The sequence below is a fragment of the Ailuropoda melanoleuca genome, chromosome 8, assembly GCF_002007445.2.
Source record: "Ailuropoda melanoleuca isolate Jingjing chromosome 8, ASM200744v2, whole genome shotgun sequence".
NCBI lineage: Eukaryota > Metazoa > Chordata > Mammalia > Carnivora > Ursidae > Ailuropoda > Ailuropoda melanoleuca.
Window position 1 is genome coordinate 35086649 of NC_048225.1, and position 21093 is coordinate 35107741.

Consider the following 21093-nt stretch of genomic DNA (forward strand, 5'->3'; position numbering starts at 1 on the left):
AGTATTTGAAAGATGTATCTTTGATGATAAAATCTACTCTCACAGATTACAAGACAGAGTCTTCCTTCCTAGCCCACTGAACACCAACTCCTAATAATGAAGGGACTGCATTAGTGTGTACAGTAAAGAAATTCATTCCTACAGCTCCCTATCTGTCCACTTCAATGTCATCAATCAATGTACTTGAGGAAAAAGGTTTTTTGGTTCTGCCTTGTTCTTGTCTTTTAATCATTAGAAACAGAGGAAGGGAAATTGAGTTGCAGTTACCTGGGCTTGGTATTTTCGAACTTTAGTTATTTGGTTGGCTTTGGCCTCCATCCTCCCCACCAATGCCTCCAGTTCACACTCTAAGTTGTCTTTCAGTTCAACAGTTGGGGATTCTTGGATAAGTTTCGCAAGCTGCTGGTGATCACTATATAAAAAATAAAAGCAGGGCTTGGTTAAGTTACTGGTTTCATGGTTAGGTCCACCACAACCCACTCACCATGGTACCACTGCTCTGTGCAATATAAAATGTCTCAATTTCTTAAACAGAGCAACAAGACGTTTTAAAGGTTCAAGAAAGGCACTGGAGGCAAATGCAAGAGGAGTTCTTAATTTCAAAGACCTAATTATTTATATTTCTACCTCCCCCAGAACAATATAAAGGAAAGCCTAGAAAGAAAAGACCTAGTTCCTCAAATATATCCTAACTTACCATTTAAATTTAATTAAACTCAATGTATATCAAGCTCCCGAATAAGGAAATAAAACTTAAATGTAAACCCTGGTCTTAATAACATTTAACAATATTAGAAAAGGGAGAGATTTCCCCCAGAACAGTTGTATTTGTTAAGGTCCTAGTAACTTACTCAGTGGTCGGTGCAAGGACTGTGCTCAGATATTTGCTGAACAAATTAATATGGTTAATGAAGTCACCAAGAAGTTAAAATGAAGTTTTACAACTATAATTTAAAAAAAAAAAAGATTTTATTTATTTGAGAGGGAGGGATACAAGCAGCGGGGAGGAGCAGAGGGAAAGGGAGAACCAGACTCCCCGCTGAGCAGGGAGCCCGATGCGGGGCTCAATCCCAGGACCCCGGGAGCATGACCTGAGCCGAAGGCAGACGCTTAACTGACTGAGCCACCCAGGTGCCCTTAGAACTAAATATAATTAAAAAAACCAAAAACTAAAACTCACAAGCTCATTTGCCCAAATTCATCTTGTAAGGTCTGTAAGACTTCTGATAACTCTTCATTAATGCTGTTGGAGGAGGAAGGCGTTACTGACAACTTCTTACTTTTACCACTTCGTGAAGAACCTTGCTTTGTCAAAGGAACACTGTTGACCACTCGATCATTGCACAGGGCTTTACTGTGTTGCTTCATTAGATGCAAGACATGCTGAACATTGGCTACCACAGCATGGCTAGGACTGGTGGACTGAAGAAAAATGAGAATTAGCTGAAGCCACATCCTCTAAATCTGTTTTCTTGTTTACTCCCTAAGCTGAGTAAAAAGACCCCCACCCATAAAGAGGCTATGATATAAATCTTCTAGACTAAATCCAAATACCAAGTCCCATTTAACCTCTGAAATATCTCCAAATCACCTTGGTCTCCACCCTACTGTCGTTCCCTTGCAACCACCTCTACTTGCTACAGGAAGATTCCATCTGGCCTCCCTGCCCCCAGTGTGTTCAGTCTTTAACTCCATAGTGCTATCAGCACTCCCCCTAAAATATTACTCTAGTAGTAATATGAGGGCGTTCTCCTACTTGAATTATTTGATGTTAAGCCCACTAACTCCAATGTCCAAACTCCTTAGCATAGAAAAAAAGTCTTCTATCATTGAGCTGCAACTGATACTGTCTGGTCTTATGTCTCACCATCTCCTAATTTCTATGCTTGCTTGCTTTACTTATTTAATTGTTTATTTAAATTCAATTTAATTAACATATAACAACGTGGATGGAACTAGAGGGTATTATGCTAAGTGAAATAAGTCAGAGAAAGACAAATACCATGATTTCACTCATGTGGAATTTAAGAAACAAAACAGATGAACACAGAGGAAGGAAAGGAAAAATAAAGATGAAAACAGAGAGGGAAGCGAACCATGACAGACTCTTAACTCTAGGAAACAAACAGGGTTGCTGGAAGGGAGGGAAGTTGGGGGATGGGGTCACTGGGTGACAGGCATTAAGGAAGGCACTTGGAAGTAATGAGCACCGGGTGTTGTACGCAACTGATGAATCACTGAAATATCTCTGAAAATCTGCATTATTTAAATAAACTGTATTTGCACATGCCATTTCTTTTGTGTGGCCAGTATTTTTTACTGTTCTTTAAAACCCAGTTCAAATATATTAACTTTTAACGAATTCCTTAAAACCTCAAGGTAATGAATTGGTCCAATTAAGTAGTCCATTCTCAGATCACCTACAGCATTTATTACTATCATAGTGCTTATCACAATATATTGCAACTGTGTTTGCACATTTATTTCACCTACTAAATAGTGTATGTACTCCCAGGTGGTAGGGACTGTTGTCAAATTCATTTCTCTATCCTCAAATAGTAAGATGCACAAAGTTCATCCTTGTCACATAAACAATAGGAAAAACCTGGTATCCTTCTCAAAATTTCTGGTTTTGGATATTAAACAATAATCTCCATATGCTATTTCAATTTACAAACAGATGGCACGACTACCTTGCCTCCATAAGCATCATCCAGACAGCTTGTTTAAAATCCAGATTCCTAAGTAGCACTCCAAACTCAGTGTGGGATCGAGGCTTGGAAATGTGTATTTTTAAGTTTGCCAGTTGATTCTGACCAGCCAGGTTTGAAAACCACTGTGCTAAGCTGATGGATACTCTCTTTTATCCTGCTTTCTATTGTTAGGTAGCAAACTGAATCCAGCATTATATATGAAGAAGTATACATACAATATCTAAGTGGGGTTTATTCCAGGAATTCAAGACTAGTTCAGTTATTTTCAAAGATCAATCAACATAATGTAGCGTATCAACAGTAAAAAGGAAAAATCGCATAACCACATCATTTAATGAAGAAAAGCATTTGAAAACATCCAATACACAATCAGGTACTTTAAGCAAAGTAAAAAGAAACAGAAGGAAATTTCCTCCAGTTGATAAAAGCATTGACAAAGAACCTACAGCTAACATCCTATTTACTGGTGAGACTGAATGCTAATGCTCTCCCCCCACTTAAAGATCAGAAAAAAGGCAAGGATGTCCACTCTCATCACTCTTGCTTAATGTAATACTGGAAATCCTAGCTAGTGCATTAAGGCAAAAAAAGGAAATAAAAGACATGCAAATTAAAAATAAATAAAACTGTCCCTATTTACAGATGACATGCTTTTCTACATAGAAAATCCTAACCAATCCAAAAAATAATTCCTAGGACAAGTAATTCAGTGAATCACAGAATGTAAGTTCAACATACAAAAACGAAATACACTAACAATGATCACATAGAAATTAAATTAAAACTAAATACAACTTACATTTGCTTCAAAAAAATATATGAGTATAAATCTAATAAAACAGACATGGGACCAATATGCCAGAAACCATAAAATACTGGTGAAAGAAATCAAAGATCTAGATAAATGAATAAAAGCTACACGATACTCATGGTCTGGAAGACTCAACATAACAAGGACGTCAATTCTCCTAAGCTGATCTATAGGTATAATATAATTCCAATCAAAATTGTAACAAGACCTTTTTTTTCGTAGACATAGATAAGCTTATTCTAGAATTCATACGAAGAGTCAAAGAAACTAGAAGAGCTCAAACAATTGTGAAAAAGAATCACTCTGCCTGATGTTAAGACTTACTACAAAAAGCCACAGTAATCAAGGCAGTGTGGTACTGGCAAAGACGTGAACACATATATCAATGGAACATAATAAAAAATAAACCTTGACCTAACAAGCCTCATACTGTATACAAAAATCATTTCAAGTAGATCACAGATTTAGATGTAAAATATAAAACTATAAAATATGAAACATAAGTGAAAATCTATAGTATGTCGGTCCTGGCAAAGAGTTCTTAGACCTGACAGCAAAAGCATGATTCACAAAAAGCAAAAATCAATTGACTGCATTTCATCAAAACAAAAAGCTGCTCTGTGAAACACTGTAAGAGGAAGAGAGACTGGGGGATATACTTGCAAACTATGTATCTGATATATGACTTGTATCTAAATACAGAACTCTCAAAACCTAACAGTAAAAAAAACAAACAAAATAACCAACCCAATTAAAAAAGGGCAAGAAATGTAGGTAGATATTTCACTAGAGGATATACGGATGGTAAATAAGCACATGAAAAGAATAGGACTACCATCACTAGTGTAATATAAATTAAAAGCACAGTGAGATATCATAACATACACAGAACAGCTAAAATTAAGTGAAAATATTAAATGCTGGTAAAGATGGGGAAAAACTTCATCTCTTGGGCATTGAAACTGGGAATGAAAAATGGTACAATCACCCAAAAATAGTTGGGTAGTTAAAAAACAAAATATACACTTACCATACAATCCAGCAATCACATTCCCGGACATTTATCCCAGAGAAATGAATACTTAAGTCCACACAAAAACCTATACACGATGTTTACACTGGTTTTGTTTGTGAACACCAAGAATTGGGAGCAACCCAAAGGTTCTTCAATGGGTGAATTATTAAACTGTGGTACATTCACACCATGCATATTCAATCAAGAGAAAAGAAGGAACTATGGATACACATGACAATTTGATGAATCTTAAGGGAATTATACTGAGTGAAAAGGTCAATCTCAAAAAGGTTACATCCTGTGTGATTCCCATTTTTGAAAGGGCAAAACTGGAGATATGGAGTGGTGGTGGTTACACATATATAAACATGATATAAATGCACTGACCAAAACCTGCATATGCGTGTGCACGTGTACACACCCACAAGGACATGTAAAACTAGAGAAATCTGAACAAGGTCTTTGGATTGTACCAGTGTTCATCTCTTGGTCATGAAACTATACTACGTTATGTAATGTACTGCTGCTACGGGTACACCAGATGAAGGGTATGTGAGACCATTTATTATTTCTGCAACTTTTGTAAATCTAGAATCATTTCAAAATTAAAAAAGTTAGTCTATGTTTTTATCAAGATGATTTAAATTCACCCACAATTAAAATGGTTTAGATATACATTCTCCCCCGCAATTCTGCAGTCATCAATACAACCTTGATGATTATCAAGAACCAAGTTCATTTGTTTCATTAACAATTTAAATGCTGATATACATGGTATTCATTTAAAGTGTGAAAATTTGTGAGTATGTGAAATCACTATTTCACTTGTAACCTGTAATAAGTATTTGCTACACTAATTACCTGCCTATGTATACTTGCAATAAGCAGTATATAGTTTTTAAAATTCTTTTTCCTGTTATTTCTGATTGTATTTATTAATATAATTTTTTATCTATTTGACCTATAATTTAAAACAAAGACATAAAATATGTCTTTATGTCTTTTTAATTTCATTTTTCTAGTATTTTTACTGCATTTTACAAGTGTACTGGTCTATGACAACATATAATTAAAAATAAAAACTGATACTTCCCAACAGAGAGTTCGACGGAACACTTGGCTACGTGAAAGTACATTCTTAGCTATTTGAATATTTTTTTTTTTTAAGATTTTCTTTATTTGAGAGAGTGAGCGAGTGAGAGAGAGAGTGTGAGCAGGGGGAGGAGCAGAGGGAGAGGGAGAAGACGACTCCCTAAGAAGGGAGCCCGATGAGGGGCTCAATTCCAGGACTCCATGATCATGAATTCAGCTGAAGGCAGACAGTTAACCAACTGAGCCACTCAGGTGCCCCTATTTGAATAATATTTCACAAAGAGTACAAATAATTTCAGGAGAGTTTAGGTTGAAAAGACTGGTCTTTGAACCTGTCCTGTTCAACCTTTGTATTAATGACTTCAGTGAGAATTATCAAAGACAGGCAATTAAATTTGGAGATAACACAAATAATGAACTAGATTCTAATGCAATGTGGGATAGGGTGAATCTATTCCTACAGTTTCATTTATTTAGAAATTCTGTATAAAATAAATCTACAAGTATAGGACCTACACTACAAAGGCTAATGCAAAGATTCAGAAAAACACCTGTTACCTCAGCTGACTATAAAATAAATGAAAGGGAGGGATGATGTGGCTTCCCCCAGAACATTAATATGATGCTAGGCTGAGAGACTCCCAGAATATGACAAAGTCTCTATTCTGTGCTAGTCACACCACATTTAGAAAGGAAGAGTGATGAGAAAGTAAAGAAACTCAGAAAACACAATAGCTGAAGAAAATGGAAGTGCTTATAACCTATAATAGAATAAGGAGATGAGAATAAAGATAAAGTTATTTTCAAAAGTTTTAAAATTTCCCTACCATCAGGGCCTCATTTGTTCTATGTGGATCCCTGAGAGCAGAAAAAGAACAATGAGAATTTTCAGTGAAAGATTTTAACTTATTGAGGAACTTTCAAATAAAGTGGTCTAGAAATGTATTAATGAGGTCTCATCAGATGTATTTAAAAAAAAAAAAAGATTATTTATTTTAGAGAGTGAGTGGGAAGAAGGGGAAGGGCAGGGGGAGAGAGAATCTCAAGTAGACTCCCTGCTGAATGCAAAGCAGGACTCCGGGCTTGATCCCAGGACCCTGAGATCATGACCTGAGCTGAAATCAAGTCAGTCGTCAACCAACTGAGCCACCCAGGCGCCCCTAAACTAACACAGTATTAAGCACTTATTAGAGATAAGTACTTGCTGATATTTGAAAAAATTATCATCTCTACATTTAAACACTATTTCTGACTGCCTCTTGGAGGAGAATGAGTTCTGTAAGTAATATGCATGTGAGGACAAACAGGATGTAATTTCTATTTACTTAAATATCTACCTATATTTAAATATAAATGAACAAGACTGATACTAAAAATCTCATGCTACAAATATACGATTTCCTATTTCATTTAATCCTATCTGCAACCACCCCTTCTCCAAACCAGGGTGTCAGATTTTGTTACGTAACTTTCCTTGCACATATGCTTCATCTGCTTTAAAGTCCCCCTAGTCTCTTCCCTCCTCCCCCAAACCTATAAAATCTTCTGTCTCGTTTTCACATCATGATGATCCATACTAATAAAGGGGCAGAAAACTGTTTTCAACATTTATAGGTGTACAGGTGTTATGAGTTGATTTAATTTAAAGAGCTAAGTTGTAAAGAAAAAAAAAAATCCAGACTTTGAGAAACTCACCTTTCCAGCCACAAACGGCATATCCCCCAAGCATAATCTATAATGTGGTTGTGTAGCAAAATAGTTCCTAGAACCTTTCTGAATGGAAAGGAAAGAAAAACAAGTTTACTCACATGATGATAAAAGCTGACCATATACAACTAACCCGAAATTTCAGCTTAATGCTGGGCTACTACTTGCTTTATCAATACTGGAATGTTCTTGAGCTCCTAATAATACTTGACAACATGCATTCTAGCCTAGGAAAGGCTAGGAAGGAAAAAATAGTACCTGCCAAAATGGCCATTACAGTCTCAGTAAAGAAACAGTGTGCGTATGTATGTGATATATGTATAGTCACATACACCTAAAAACATTTTAAGAGGAAAAGTTCGTCAATAGCAATACTGAATAATAATTAAGACTTGTGTAGTGTTTTGCAGTTCCAAAATGCTTTCATGTATATTATCTATCAAGATGAAAATTTATTAGTAGTTATTACTTAATCCCATCTTCCCAACGAAGAAACTGAATGAAAGAGATTTCCTTATCTAAGGGTGACATATCACATTGTTTTATGAGTATTTTCACATAAATTACGCGAAGTAATAATCAGCACTTTGACTTATGGGTCCTGTTTTTGTACCTTTTCTGGTGGTTTTGACTTCTTTTTTTTAACTCTTCTTGCACTGGGAACAACTGGAGTTGCCTTATCTTCAAAGATAATTCTATTTGTTTCTAGACCAGTCTGCAACTAAGAAAAATAGGACAGCATAAAATTAATGCTATAGAAATAAAACCTATTATTTAAATTTGAGATTTGCTACGTAAAGACCTGTAAAAGCCTATAGTAGTATCAGACTGAAAACCACATCACAGCTGTGTAACTTGTCTTGAATCAATCTGTCAACATTTACCAAATATTTTAAATCAATACAAAGTCTCTCATTTTATGTTGAAGTGCTGTGTTATAATTTGCTCTTTTTTTTTTTTTTAGCTTGAAACCCTCTAGCTCCATTATCTGTAGTTGTTCCATAAATTAGACCTAATGAATTAAATGCAATGTATCTAACTCAAAACCAATGCCTCAATATTTTCTTCTTTTTTACACATGGCCACCACATCAGTGCCAGACACAAAGCAGTTGGAGAGCGAAATACATTTCTTCCTCTTTAAAAACTCATACTCTTACAACTTAAGAAAAAGAAACCAGAAATTTATGTCCAAAAGAACTGAAAGGTATGTTACAGTAAATGCTATTATGCCCTTTTCTCTAGAAGGTTGGTAACTACATTAATTTAAAAATAGTTTCCTATGCACATGGTAGAAATTCCATAACCAATTACTAGGAATTTCAAATAAGGACTGGTGCCTTCCCTAAACCAACTTGCAGATTATCTATTTGTGTGGCAGAATTTTACCATTTTAAAGTAATTTCATTGTTTTTTCTCTTGTTTGACCACTCCAATATTAGGAAGATATAATATGAAGACCACTTCAACAATGGTAAAATCCAAGCTCTGAATGGTTAAATATCTTGCCTAAGACTATGAAAGTTAAGGTTAGCTTGACTTGGGGGCACCTGGGTGGCTTGGTCAATTAAGCGTCTGCCTTCGACTCAGATCATGATCCCAGATGTCCTAAGATGGAGCCTGGCTTCTGGCTCCCTGCTCACTGGGGAGTCCGCTTCTCTCTCTCCCTCTTCTCCACCGCCCCCCCCCAACCATGTGTTCACACGCTCTCAAATAAACAAAATCTTAAAAAAGGTTAGCTTGACTTGGAACCATGTATGATCCCTGGTCATTATTATTCCACTACAATAGTGTTCACTATCAAAATCTTGACTGAAACTCAGAAGTCAAAATCTTGACTGAAACTCAGAAGTCAAAACCTTTACTATAATATCAGTAATAACTATTTGGTCCCTTCTTTATGCCTGAGAAATGAAAAAAGAAAGCGAAAATACTGTAAATTAACTTTTTAAATTCATAAGATAATTAACTTAATTTTTATTTCATGTACAATAGAACTCACCACCACAATGTACATAAAGCACAATCCATGAGTTTGCATGTTACAAGTGAGGAAATGGACACACAGTAAAATGGCCTACCCTAAAGTGGAATGGGCAGAGAAACCAAGTAATCTCAAAATTTGTTGGGGATCAAAAATAAAGCCACATGACTATGTAACTCAGCACAATGAAGCAAAAATAAAATAACATAAAAACAAAAATACACAAATTGATCAGAAGGTAAATATTTGCGAAAGAAAATACATCAGGTTTAATAGAAACAGATTATGTTAACTCCATCAGTTCTGGGAAGAAATCGAAGAAGTACACAAGACGACAAAGGTTAACAGAATGTTTACAGTCCTGCAAGCCCACACATGAACTGAGCTCAGGAATCCACTGGCAACTGACCACAGCCTGAACTGCAGAGCCTCCATTCCTAAATGTTTTGGAATCAAGACCTACTTCTTGTGTTAATATGATGAGAAAAAACACATACAAATTTATAAAACTTAAAGGCTTTGGAAGCGTGAGGGCCATACACGGGAGTTATTTGAATAAATAAGCTCTTAAGAGAGTCTCCCATTACAAACAAGGTGTTTATTTATCAGACTTACTGGGTACAAAAGTATTACTGTATCTTTTAGAAATGCAGTTCTGGTTGGTATACATAAATTCAATGTTTCTGTGAATTCACACTGCCTCACCTATTCTATCTGGGAGCCGATGCATGGGATAAAATCAAAGACTAGGAGCAAACAGAGCTCGCTTTCCTTATATGGTAGCTTTTGTGAATTAGTATGGATCACTAGCTATTGGGTCAGCCCATTACCTCAATTTCTGTCCTGGTGTTTTGAGGCCACCAAGGAAAAGGAAAATGTGTAAGAAGGAAACTTACATGATGGCTTTCAACCATTTCCAGTAGTGTTCCATGTGAGAAAATTTTACATGATTATGTATTACCTTATAATATATATTATCTTTGATGTTTAAGTCTACTCATATTTTTAAAATGACTGAAACCCCACAATTTGAAAAACTCTAAAAAACCGCCCAACTTTTACGCTCTGCCTGTAAAAATATAGGTTTATAATTTTCCGTATCAAGTTATGTCTGACAATTTATATATTGGGCTATTCCAAAATATAAATAATCTAAGCAGCCCACGTTTATTTTTTTATTATTATTTTTTTAAAGATTTTATTTATTTGATAGAGAGACAGCCAGGGAGAGAGGGAACACAAGCAGGGGGAGTGGGAGAGGAAGAAGCAGGCTCCCAGTGGAGGAGCCTGATGTGGGGCTCGATCCCAGGACTCTGGGATCATGGTCTGAGCTGAAGGCAGACGCTTAACGACTGAGCCACTCAGGCACCCCTAAGAAGCCCACATTTAATCTTTTGTTTATTATATAAAGGAAAGTATGAAATATGAGGAGCCTACCTGCTGACACTGCAACTTACCTGGGCTGCCTTAGCTTGCATACGTTTCCTTTCCTGTTCTTCTTCATGGAGTTTTGCTTCCAACTCTTGCATTTTTTTCTAGTGATAAAAATAATAAAAGTGGTTAGTGAAAAGATTGTGTCTTTTAGCACAGTAAATATATGCTTGTTAGTTTACTCTAGTAATGACACTGTGCTTGCCAGTAACCATGACACTTTCCTTTGTGATTCATTATTAGTCATTTGTGAAGTAGCTGTGAGGCAGTTGAACAGAATTATGGGTAAAATCTATGGCCAAAGAACACAGCTCTGTATGAAGGCATATAGGATACATGGAAGCTAAATTGGGAACTTAATCTCAGTGGTATTAAATACTTTCCAAGTGAATCAATTAAAACTAAAGAGAACAACTTAAACCAAGTAATACAAGCCTTAAGGATGATCAGAAACATTTAAGCTTCCAACATTTTCAAAAAGAACTACTTCCTTATGTACAGCAAGATTATAAAATGTGAATATTTACACTTTTGTCCTTTAAAAATTCCTATTTCTTTGCTACAAGGTCACTTTTCTTCCTATGAATATCCAGTACTATAAAATGATTAATTTTACAAAAGAACCAGTATTATGCCCTGATGAGTAATAGAAACATTCACTGACTTCTGCCAAGGCTTGCATTGTGGTAAGTTTGTTATACTCCTGTTCCAGAAGATCCAACTTTTCAAGCTGGCTCTGCACATGTGTTTGATCATGTTGTCGTTCTCTTTCGAGGGAAACCTGGGGAACAGTATTAAACGCAGCATGATAATCTGACAAAACAAAAAGCAAGTGACATGGGGCATATACTATATTTGCCTGGCCTTTCATAGAACTACTTGGATACTACAGAGATATTCTAGGAGAACAATATTAAGAAGAAACCACAGGGGGAAAACAAAAAATACAAGTGGAATCTTGTTCTTACCATATACTATTATAACATTTGGTTCCATATACTGAGACTTTCATTACACTCTGGGATAGCAGGGATTTATTAGATACATATACACTAATACTGTCAATCAGTCTGGCTCCCTTACACAGTTAAGCTCTAAACTAAGGTGATAGGGGCGCCTGGGTGGCACAGCGGTTAAGTGTCTGCCTTCGCTCAGGGCGTGATCCTGGCGTTGTGGGATCGAGCCCCACATCAGGCTCCTCCGCTATGAGCCTGCTTCTTCCTCTCCCACTCCCCCTGCTTGTGTTCCCTCTCTCGCTGGCTGTCTCTGTCTCTGTCACATAAATAAATAAAATCTTTAAAAAAATAAAAAAAATAAACTAAGGTGATAATTATGTTTTTTGTATCTATCATTTGTACTTCCTCTGAATTCTGTGTAAAACGTCTATTATTTTTTTAGTTTTAGTGTTAAGGCTTTAAAAAGATGGCCACTTGACAGTCCCAGAGTAAACCATTAAACTAGGCTAAATTGAGGTATATTGGTAAAAAGCCAAAACACTAAGCACTTAAATTTATAAACAGCATATCTTCATCTACAAGACTATGGCTGTAAGTGTCATACTAACAGAAATTTGAATAAGATTAAATAAAACAGTAATTTTTTCCCAGGAATTTGTGGGAACTATCAATTCCCTCCAATCCACCTTAGTGGATAGTTGCTGCCCTTAAAAAATACACTGTTAAAAATGGGCATAAATCATATTTTATTTTCAGTATTGGAACCATTCTTATGAAATGGACTATTTAAAATTTACTAATGAAACAAGGTTATTAATTCAAAGACATTTATTATACATGCCTAATAGATATACTAATCAAAACATTTTACTCTTCTCTTATAGATGCTTTCTAACCTAAGAATTGGAATATCTCAATGAAAAGAATTACTATACTACCGTATATAATGTTTTCCATTTCCAATCATATGGCAGATTGAACTGACGACCCCTTTCCCCACCCTATAAATGATTCCAAGTAATTTCAGTCTTGGGCTGTCATACTGTTCAAAAGCCAGAAGCTATCAAAGCTGTACGCAGGGGATACGGGAGGGTGTGTGAGGGTCATCAAAGGAAACCTCTTTATAGCTATGCTGAAGAAACAAATTACATTTTCCCTCAAAGCTTACACTAGTTGTTTCTCAAGATGACCTACTGGTACTACTATCACTGATTAAGATAAAAGGAGAAATGATTATTGTAACAGAACCGTTAGTCTTTACTGAGAAAAAAAATCTTTAGGTCAGTCTAACTTTCCCCATAACTAACTTGAAAACGAATCTGTGATGCACCATACCTGTTTTTCTAAGACAGATGTCCTTTCCATTTCTGCATGCTTTATCATGTTGCGCATGTATTCCAACTGTTTTTCTAAAAGATTACATTTATTTTCTGCAGCTAACAACTGAGATGTCAGTTCTAAAAAGAATACGTAAGAAAAGCAGAAATTAGCTCACTCATGGAAGAGTTGTAATAAGCTGTTAATGGGAACTGACTCTACTGTGTATACAACAAACACTTTACAGTAGCTCTACAAGCCTATTCAGATGACCTAAGTCATTCCCTTTCTATATGCTAGTCCAATCTGTCTTGAATTCAGTCAGTAAATATAATGCAGGACCATCAGTAAGCGCTCTTCGAAATGCACTTGAGTATGATTTAATTCTGAAGTGCCCAAAGACACTGACTACTAGAAAATACTAATGTGAAATTGCTTTTAGAATAATTTTACAATACTTATTTTGTGTATTTCATTTTGTATTTTGTGTATTTGTAGGTTTCATTCCCTTCATAATTAAACAAACCTTGATTGTGCTTTGACTCCTCATTCTTTGAATTCTCTCTTTCTTGTATCTGTTCATCCAATACTTTCTTATATTCAATTGTTTCTCTAGACAAGGTTTTCACACTTTCTTCTGCCTGAATCCTTTCAAGTTCTAAGCGTCGAATCTTATCTTGAAGATTCTTCAGAGCAGAAAATATAGCTGTCAAATCCAAACATAAATAATATAAATATATGGAGATAGTTCAATGAAAAAAAAACTCATCTAAATAAAAAATAAAATATGGGTGGGCCCAGGGGAGAATCACCCTTTGGGGAAAAATGAAATGCTAATTACTGCCACATAATTGTTTTTTAAAAAACCTATTTAAAGACATATTCAGAGTCTCTGAAATGTGCTAGATACTCAAAAACCAAATTCTGGTAAAACATTTTAAAGATTTGATAAAATGGTAAAAATATTTAGCTAATCATATAAAATTCATAGCTGTCCAAAAGTACATTAACTACCAATCCTTTTTCTGTTTTATTAATAGGATCACATGCAGAATCCAACTGTAGAGTTAAAGATCTCAAGCACAAAAAGGGCTATTTTTTTTAAATCTCAATTTTTCATTATATAGGAAAAATTCTAATCATTCTTTAAACTGCCCCCCCAAAGTTTCTGATTATAAAAGTAATACAGTCACTACAGAAGGCACAGGAAAATACAACAAAAAGAACAACTTATACTCCTTCTACCAAGAGATAGATAATGACTATCATTTTTGGTAATAACTTTCAATCTTTTTTGATACCCATAAAATAAACTGAGATCGAAATTTATCTGAGTTTTGTTTTTCACTTTAGCACTATGACTGTGAGCATTCCCTCATACAATCAGCTAATCTTAAAAGATTACTTCCTCATAATCAATAATTTAAAATTGAAAAATTAAGTTGCTGGGTCAAAAAATATCCATATTTGAAAGGCTCTTAAAACAAAGTACCTTCATAAAAGGCTGTATCAATTTATACTTTCATCAGATGTATGTGTCTTTGGCAACAGATACCACTATTAATTACAATGTTTCTGTTATTTTGATTAAGAAACAAAAACTACTTCTGGTTATTTTATTTTGCATTTCTATTAAAAATATATATATATAATATAAAATACGTATAAACATATATATTATATATATTATATATAATATATATAAAGATTATACCTTAGAAAGTATATATATATATAACTGGCCAATTTTCTTTTGAATTCCTTAAGAAAAAGTTCCCCCATCTCTTTATTATTGGTCTATTCCAGAAAATACAGCTGCCGGTTTAGATGCTGTCAGTTTTGGTATAAAGATGTTTTGATTTTTCATATCATTATAACAATCTTTCACATCAAGTTCTTTATATAAGTAGAACATTCTTCTGAAACTTCAAGAATATATAAACTTTTATTTTCCTTTATTGTACTTACAGTTTCACATGTTTATATTTAATTCTTTAACTGAAATAAAACATACTTTTGTATTGAAGGAAGAACTTTAAATGGCATCTGTATCATATACCAAATTCACACAGGTACCAATATATATAGATGTAATTATTACTTACACACACATACCTGAAACCACAGTTTCAGGACTCTTACTCTGATTTCATTATTACTATTCTAGTGTTTTAACTATTAAGACCTTATAAACATCAATACTGCCAGTCTCCCACATTACAGAAATCTTTAAAACATTTCAAATTTATTCTTACCAATATTCAGAAACATTTAGCCTAAACAATGACTTACATGAAACATCACGTAAACCATATAATAATGTAGGAAGAACTGTTGTCTTGTAAAAATCCAGGCTTCTTACTCAAGACAAGGCATACTTTTCCATTTATTAATATAATTCATTCATTCACTGAATTTTTAGAGCCTAGAATGTTATAGGCCCCAAACAGGAGACTGATACATTTTATAATATAGCCAGCTTATTCTTTCTATTATGCAATGAGACTACAGTGTAATTAGAAAGAACACAGACATGAAACACATACAATGTAGAAACCTGAAAAATCAACGGAAAAGACCATGAGAAAAGAGTTCAGATTTAAGATTAGTATTTAAAGAAACAATTCTTTAAAAAACCCAGAGTAATTAGATAATAAATGTAATAGGAAAAGAGAAAATTATTTTTATGCCTTTTAATATCAATTCAGGTTCCCCCCACCAAGATTTATTTATTTATTCCAGAGAGAAAGAACGCAGTTCGGAGGAGCAGAGGGAGAAAGAGAAAGAAACTCAAGCACATGCCACTCTGAGCACAGAGCCTAATGTGGAGCTTGATCCCAACACCATGAGAGCGGAAACCAAAAGGTGGACACCCACTGTGCCACCCAGGTGCTCCATCAATACAGCTTTTTTTTTTAAACCTCTTCTGAACTACTAAAACTTTGTAATACCAAACATTTCTTGCATTCCTTCATTAGATTATACCTAATAGTGTATGATTTTGCTAGTATTTCACTTCTGCATTTACAGTTACTAGAGCAATTGGCTGGAACAACACCATTTTTCTTCTGTATTTCAGCAACTGTAGTATCACAGATGTGCTGGATTAACAAAAAGACCCAGCTTGAGGTATATGCTCTCCTTTTCTACATTCTGGAATAGCTTCTGTATCACCAAAATTATTTCAACGTTTCTCAACAACATAAAAAAATGGAAAGATATACCACGCTCCTGAACTGAAGGAACTGTTAAAATGCCCTTATTACCAAAAGCAATCTACATAGTCAACGTAATCTTTATCAAAATATCAACTGGTATTACTCACAGAACTAGAACTTAATCCTAAAATTTACATGGAACCAGGAAAGACCCTAAATAGCCAAAGCAATCTTGAGAAAGATAAACAAAGCTGGAGGTATCACAATCCCAGATTTCAAGATACACAACAAAGCTATAGTAATCAAAACAGTATGGTACTGACATAAAAATAAACACACAGATCAATGGGAACAGGATGGAGAGCCCAGAAATAAACTTGTATGATCAGTTAATCTGTAACAAAGGAGGCAAGAACATACACTGGGGAAAAGACAGACTCTTTAATAAGTGGTACTGGGAAAACTGGACAGCTATATGCAAAAGAATGAACACAGACCACTTTCTTGAGCCAAATACAAAAATAAATTCAAAATGGATTAAAGACCTAAATGTGAGACCTGAAACTATAAAACTCCTAAAAGAAAATATAAGCAGTAATCTCTTGGACACTGGCCTTAGCAACACTTTTATAGATATGTCTTCTTATGACAGGGAAACAAAAGCAGAAATAACCTACCGGGACTGTATCAAACTAAAAAGCTTTTACATAGCAAAGGAAGCCATCAACAAAATGAAAAGGCAACCTACTGAATGGCAGAAGATATTTGCAAATCCTGTCTCTGATTTAATGTCCAAAATAGACAAAGAACTCCTAAAACATAACACCAAACAAATCCACAAATAATCCAATCAAAAACGAGAAGACATGTATAGACATTTTTCCAAAGAAGACATATAGATGGCCAACAGACAGACACATGAACAGATGTTCAACATCACTAATAATCAGGGAAATGCCAAGTCAAAACCACTATGAGGTTTTTCACACCAGTCAGAACAGCCAGTATCAAAACGACAAGAAATGACAAGTGTTGACAAGGATGTGAAAAGGGATCCCTTATGCACTGCTGACAAGAATATGAGCTGGGGAAAACACTGTGGAAACATTAAGGAGGTTCCTCAAAAAAAAAAAAAAAAGAAAAAAGAAAAAAAGAAAAAAGAAATACCGTGTGATCCAATAATTCCACTACTGGTTACCCAAAGAAAACACACTAATTTGAAAAGACACATGCACTCCTACGTTTACTGCAGCATTATTTATAATAACCAATCTAAGTGTCCATCCATAGATGAATAAAGAAGATGTGGTATATATAATGGAGTATTACATATTCCACACATATATACATAATGGAATATTATTCAGCCATAAGAAAGAACAAAATCTTGCCATACATGACAACATGGATCAACTTAGAGAGTTTATGCTAAATGAAGTAAGCCAGAGAAAGACAAATACCGTATCATTTCACTTGTATGTGGAGTCAAAACAAAAACAAAAACAAACCCCAATAAACAAACAAAACAGAAACAGACTCATAAATACAGAGAACTGGTGGTTGCCACAGGGAGGAGAGTGGGAGATAGTAAGAATAGTGAAGGGGATTAAGAGGTACAAACTCCAGTTACAATAAGTCACAGGGATGAAAAGTACAGCATAAGCAACACAGCCAATAATACTGCAATAACACTATATGGTGATAGTAAACTACACTTACTGTGGTGAGAAGAGTGTAATATATAGGACTGTCAAATCCCTACGTTGTATACCTGAAACTAATTTAACACTGTGTGTCAACTATCCTTCAATTAAATAAATTCCTACAAAAAAAATTTATACAGCAGACCTGAACCTTGGCTACCCTCTGGAAACAAGGCTCTTGGAACGTTCCCTAAGTTACTAATTAATAAGGCTTTGTATGCCTATGGCACTAAATCCCGCTGCCCAAGTCTGCCTTGATTGTGTAAATGAAGTGTTTTATGGCTAATATCATGACTGCACAGGCACAAAGTGTTTGTGTGACCAGCTCCAAATAAAAGCCATAGTGTCAGAGCCTTAAGTGGGCTTTCCTGGGCAGAAACAACTACACATCAATACAGTTTATTGCTGGAGGAAGAAGTGTTTTTCTGTGTGACCTCCATGAGGGAGAAATTTGGAAGCCTGCATCTCGGAGAGATTCTACTACAGTAAGTCTCAGCCATAATTACAACCACTTCTGAAACTTGTGAGTCATCTGAGTTAATCTCCTACCATGTAGGTGGTCCTGAGGTCCCAGAATATTAAAAATTCAATGATGTTTTCAGATTCCACAAGGCAACTAAATTTTAAGAAACCACTTGTTAAGTTTTGGTGTAATATCAAATAAAAATATCCACAAATTGTTGGAAAGGCTATTAAAGTATTACTTCTTTTCCTCCTACATATCCATGTAAGGCCACATTTTTTTCACATACTTCAATCAAAACAATTTATTAACACAAATGGAATGCAAAAATAGATGAGAATCAAGGAGTTTTCTATTAAGTCAGAAATAAGAGATTTACAAATTATAAAATATAACAATGTCACTCTTAGCAGCATACTTTTTAAATTTGGAAAACAGTTATTCTTCATTAACATATTTATATAAACATGAAGTGGGTTAATTAGGGTTTCCTGAACTAAAAAATTGGAGAACCAGTATTTTAGGAAGAACAGATGGGCAGTAAATTGTTATCAATACCTAGCACACTAGCTATAACTTGATTCTCTCACTGGTCACAGTAATGCTGAGCTTTTCCCAACAAATTTGTAATAGACCAAGATGTTTTCTCTCTCAGCTCTTATGGGGGCCATGAGTGGTCTGGCACAGTGGAAGACCCCAGACTAGTTCCCATCAGTCCCGTCAGTTTATCTCCATGTGCTATACATGTGTTACCATATCATTTACCACACGGACTAGGATAAGTGAAAGGTTTAGACAGTAATGGCCTAGCAGAACTGCCTCACAGTTATCTTGATTCAGATGTTCAAGCCATTCTGCACACTACCATTATGTGAAGTGTATTAAATCACATGAACAATAAGTTAAACTTTATTGGATTGACATTAGTTACCATTTTTTTTAAAGGGCTCCAAGGGGGAGGGAAAAAAAGGGGTTCCAAGGACAATACATTTTTTGAAGGCAGCAATAACTTCTAATTTCTTATCTCTTTTCTAAAATTCAAAATGAATATGAAAATAAGAATTACAAGAAACATACTTTAATTATCTCTTTCCATGGCAGTAATCAAACTACATTTTCAAAGTGATTATTAGATAGCAAAGTGAAACGGTAATTTATCAAAAGAAAATATATTAAACTAGCACTAAAGAAGAATAATAAAGTCTTTTTTCCTGTAATGTATTAGTGCAAAAAAAGCATTTATCAAATATAAAGAAGAAAAGTTTATCATACAGAGTAGCTATTCAAAGTAAGACTTCACTCATTCAAACAGAAGTCTGGTGTTTTCCACGAGTATCTATATCAATGCTCAACTTACCAACTAGAAACCTCTTACTTACAGGATATAGTGTTTCAAAGATAATGATAATAAAGAAAATGCTAATTAATTAAATGGTTAATAAAACAAGTAATAAAATGCCACTCATCTGAACACAGCAGCTAAAGACTAGCAATTTTGAAAAATTAAAGTTGTACAGCATACAAACAACATATGGTAAAAAAGCAAAGAATAAATAACTGAAGCCCACAGTGGATAAAAATCTGTTGAAATTTAGTAATTATTTAAAAAATAAGTACACACACAAAAATAATCATGCAACAAAGTTCTATCAGGAGTACAAGTTCTAGGAATTAGATATCAATCCTTCCACTACAATATTTTATCTAGTTCTAATCTTTACCTCTATCTAAAACTTTTAAAAAAAGTTCAGAGTAAAGTAATTACTAAAGAATGAAAAGAATAAGAAAAGTTAAATGAGGCAGATTTATTCATAGAGCAGAAAGTCAGCAAATGTTCAGCACAGTGTGTTAGCAATAACGCTATATTCTGCTTGTGTGTCACTACTGGTTTTAAAGAACACGCCAGGGAAGAGGGAAAAAGGAGACGAAGAGGAAAGTAAACAAAAGAAAAAATAATGTGTAAACAGTAAATCGGCATCTCTTATCCCTTCAGAGCATGGTGAATTGTTTAAGCAATGCCTCAGGATATTCATTATGATCCATTATGCTTTTATTTTTTTTATCAATCCAATGTTATCTACTTCCAGTATGGGATGGACAGACAAGGACACCACTACGGGCTTTCCCCTGACAAAAAATGAAGGCTCTGAAGTGTGAGTAAAGGACCAAGAGAGTTTAGAAGAGACATCTGAGGAGAGCAAAAAGAGTTATGTGTTGGGGAAGCTGGTAGACTTCTCAAAATAAATAAAATATAACGTTTTAAAGAGTACAATTCTACAACAGAAAGATTTCAGTAAGAGGGGGCATAGCATGAGAAAGACTTATAAGCTTGACATGGACAGTCTGATAGCCAGAATGGATACCCAAAGATACCTATGTCCTAATCCTTCCAACTCTGACTACCTGCTATTTGGCAAAAAGGACTTTGGAAAAGGACCCTAAATAGAGAGATATGAAGCATGAAAGACACATGACCCAGCATTCCTGAAGAGGGCCATAAAGAAAGCAAAGGAAGGAATGCAGACAGCCTCTAGGAGGAAAGACTTGCCCTGACTAAAAGCCAGACAATGGAACCTCAGCTCTATAACTACAAGTAACTGAATGTGGCCAAAAATCTGAATGAGCTGAGAGCAGATTCCTCCCTAGACTCTCTAGTAAGGAACACAGCCCTCGACACCTTGATTTCAGGCTCATAGGACCCTAAGCAGAAGACCCTGCTAAGCCCATCAAGATTTTACCTACA

At 34.9% G+C, this 21093-nt stretch overlaps 1 protein-coding gene across 1 annotated transcript in view; it reads right to left on the bottom strand.

Moving 5' to 3' along the window:
* CEP57 (centrosomal protein 57) overlaps positions 1-21093 on the bottom strand; it is a 39246-nt gene that overhangs the window by 3483 nt on the left and 14670 nt on the right. The window contains exons 3-10 of the mRNA XM_002925712.4: positions 13553-13732; positions 13045-13166; positions 11418-11534; positions 10780-10857; positions 7953-8060; positions 7328-7405; positions 1181-1422; positions 268-412 (exon numbers count right to left, since the gene is read on the bottom strand). Coding sequence (XP_002925758.1) covers positions 268-412; positions 1181-1422; positions 7328-7405; positions 7953-8060; positions 10780-10857; positions 11418-11534; positions 13045-13166; positions 13553-13732 — 1070 coding nt within the window. The remainder of the gene's footprint in view (positions 1-267; positions 413-1180; positions 1423-7327; positions 7406-7952; positions 8061-10779; positions 10858-11417; positions 11535-13044; positions 13167-13552; positions 13733-21093) is intronic.